We start from the raw sequence: 1,371 nt of genomic DNA, 5'->3' as shown, positions 1-1,371 counted from the left end.
ATCAATTACTATCCTCCCCAAGTGGAAGGAATACAAGTGTTGGCTTTTTAAATATTTATTTATTTATTTATTTATTTATTTATTTATTTATTTGAGAGAGAAAGGGGATAGAGAGGCAGGGGAGAGAGAGAATCCTCAAGCAGAATCCCAGCTAAGCAAGGAGCCAGATATGGGTCTCAATCCCATGACCCTGAGATTGTGACCTGAGCCAAAATCAAGAGTCAGATGCTTAACCAACTGAGTCACCCATGCATCCCCAGTGTTGGATTTTTGAACATTTTTTTTATAATGGAATAAAAAGAAACCATACATCTGGAAATACTTCAAGCTTATAGATATGAATAAGTCACATTTCCAGTTTAGTTTAGAGGTCAAAAGGTGGCCAAATTGGGACGTATTTTCTGATTACTTGTAAAAACTAAAAATTATCCCATATGCTGACTTATCAGTCTCTTTATGGCATTCCTAATCTCTTTATTTCTCAACGTATAAATGGCTGGATTCAGGAGAGGTGTGATTACTGTGTAAAACACTGCAAGAAACTTGTCTACCCAAGTGATGCTAAGTGGCCACAGATAGATGAAGATGCATGGTCCAAAGAATAGCAGTACCACTGTGATGTGGGAAGTANACCATTGTGATGTGGGAAGTGCAGGTAGAGAGTGCCTTTGATGCTCCATCCTTTGAGTGAACACGAACAGTTACTAGGATATAGGTGTAGGAGGTTAGTAAGAGAATGAAGCAAGTTGTTGCCAAAATCCCACTGTCAGTATTTATCCACATTCCCAGAGTATGTGTATCCATGCAGGCCAGTTTGATCACCAAAGGGATATCACAGAAAAAACTGTCCACTCTTCTGGGTCCACAGAAGGGCAGATCAAAAATCATGGCTAGTTGGCTCATGGCATGTGCAAAGCCAATGATCCATGATATCAAAACTAGCCAGATGCACTTTTGTCTGTCCATGATGCTGGAGTAATGGAGTGGTTTGCAGATGGCCACATAACGATCATAGGCCATTGTCACAAGCAGCACCATCTCACCCCCTCCAAAAAAATGCACACAGAGGATCTGGGTCATGCAGCCGCCAAAGGAGATGGTCTTATTATCCTTTAGGAGGTCTGTGTTCAGTTTAGGGGTAGTGACTGAGGAAAGGCAGAAGTCCACAAATGAGAGATTGGCTAAGAGGAAGTACATTGGGGAATGGAGATGAGGGTCAGTGATGAATAAGAGCACGACAAGGAGGTTGCCCACAACAGTCAGCAGGTAGAGCATTGAAAAAGGCAGTAAGAGGAAGGTCTGGAGCTCCCTTGAATCACAAAGTCCACGAAAAATGAACTCAGACACCACGGAGTGATTTGCTTCCTCCAT

At 42.0% G+C, this 1,371-nt stretch overlaps 1 protein-coding gene across 1 annotated transcript; it reads right to left on the bottom strand.

The window, feature by feature from the left end:
• Positions 1 to 425: 425 nt before the first annotated feature.
• LOC117800233 (olfactory receptor 4K3-like) lies at positions 426 to 1,371 on the bottom strand. Its single transcript, XM_034652764.1, is given in 2 exon segments — positions 426 to 650; positions 652 to 1,371. Coding segments are annotated over 2 exon segments (945 nt in total).

Source organism: Ailuropoda melanoleuca, unplaced genomic scaffold (assembly GCF_002007445.2).
Source record: "Ailuropoda melanoleuca isolate Jingjing unplaced genomic scaffold, ASM200744v2 unplaced-scaffold6666, whole genome shotgun sequence".
Taxonomy (NCBI): Eukaryota; Metazoa; Chordata; class Mammalia; order Carnivora; family Ursidae; genus Ailuropoda; species Ailuropoda melanoleuca.
The sequence above is the reverse complement of the archived record's forward strand: the minus strand, read 5'-3'. Positions and strand labels throughout refer to the sequence as shown.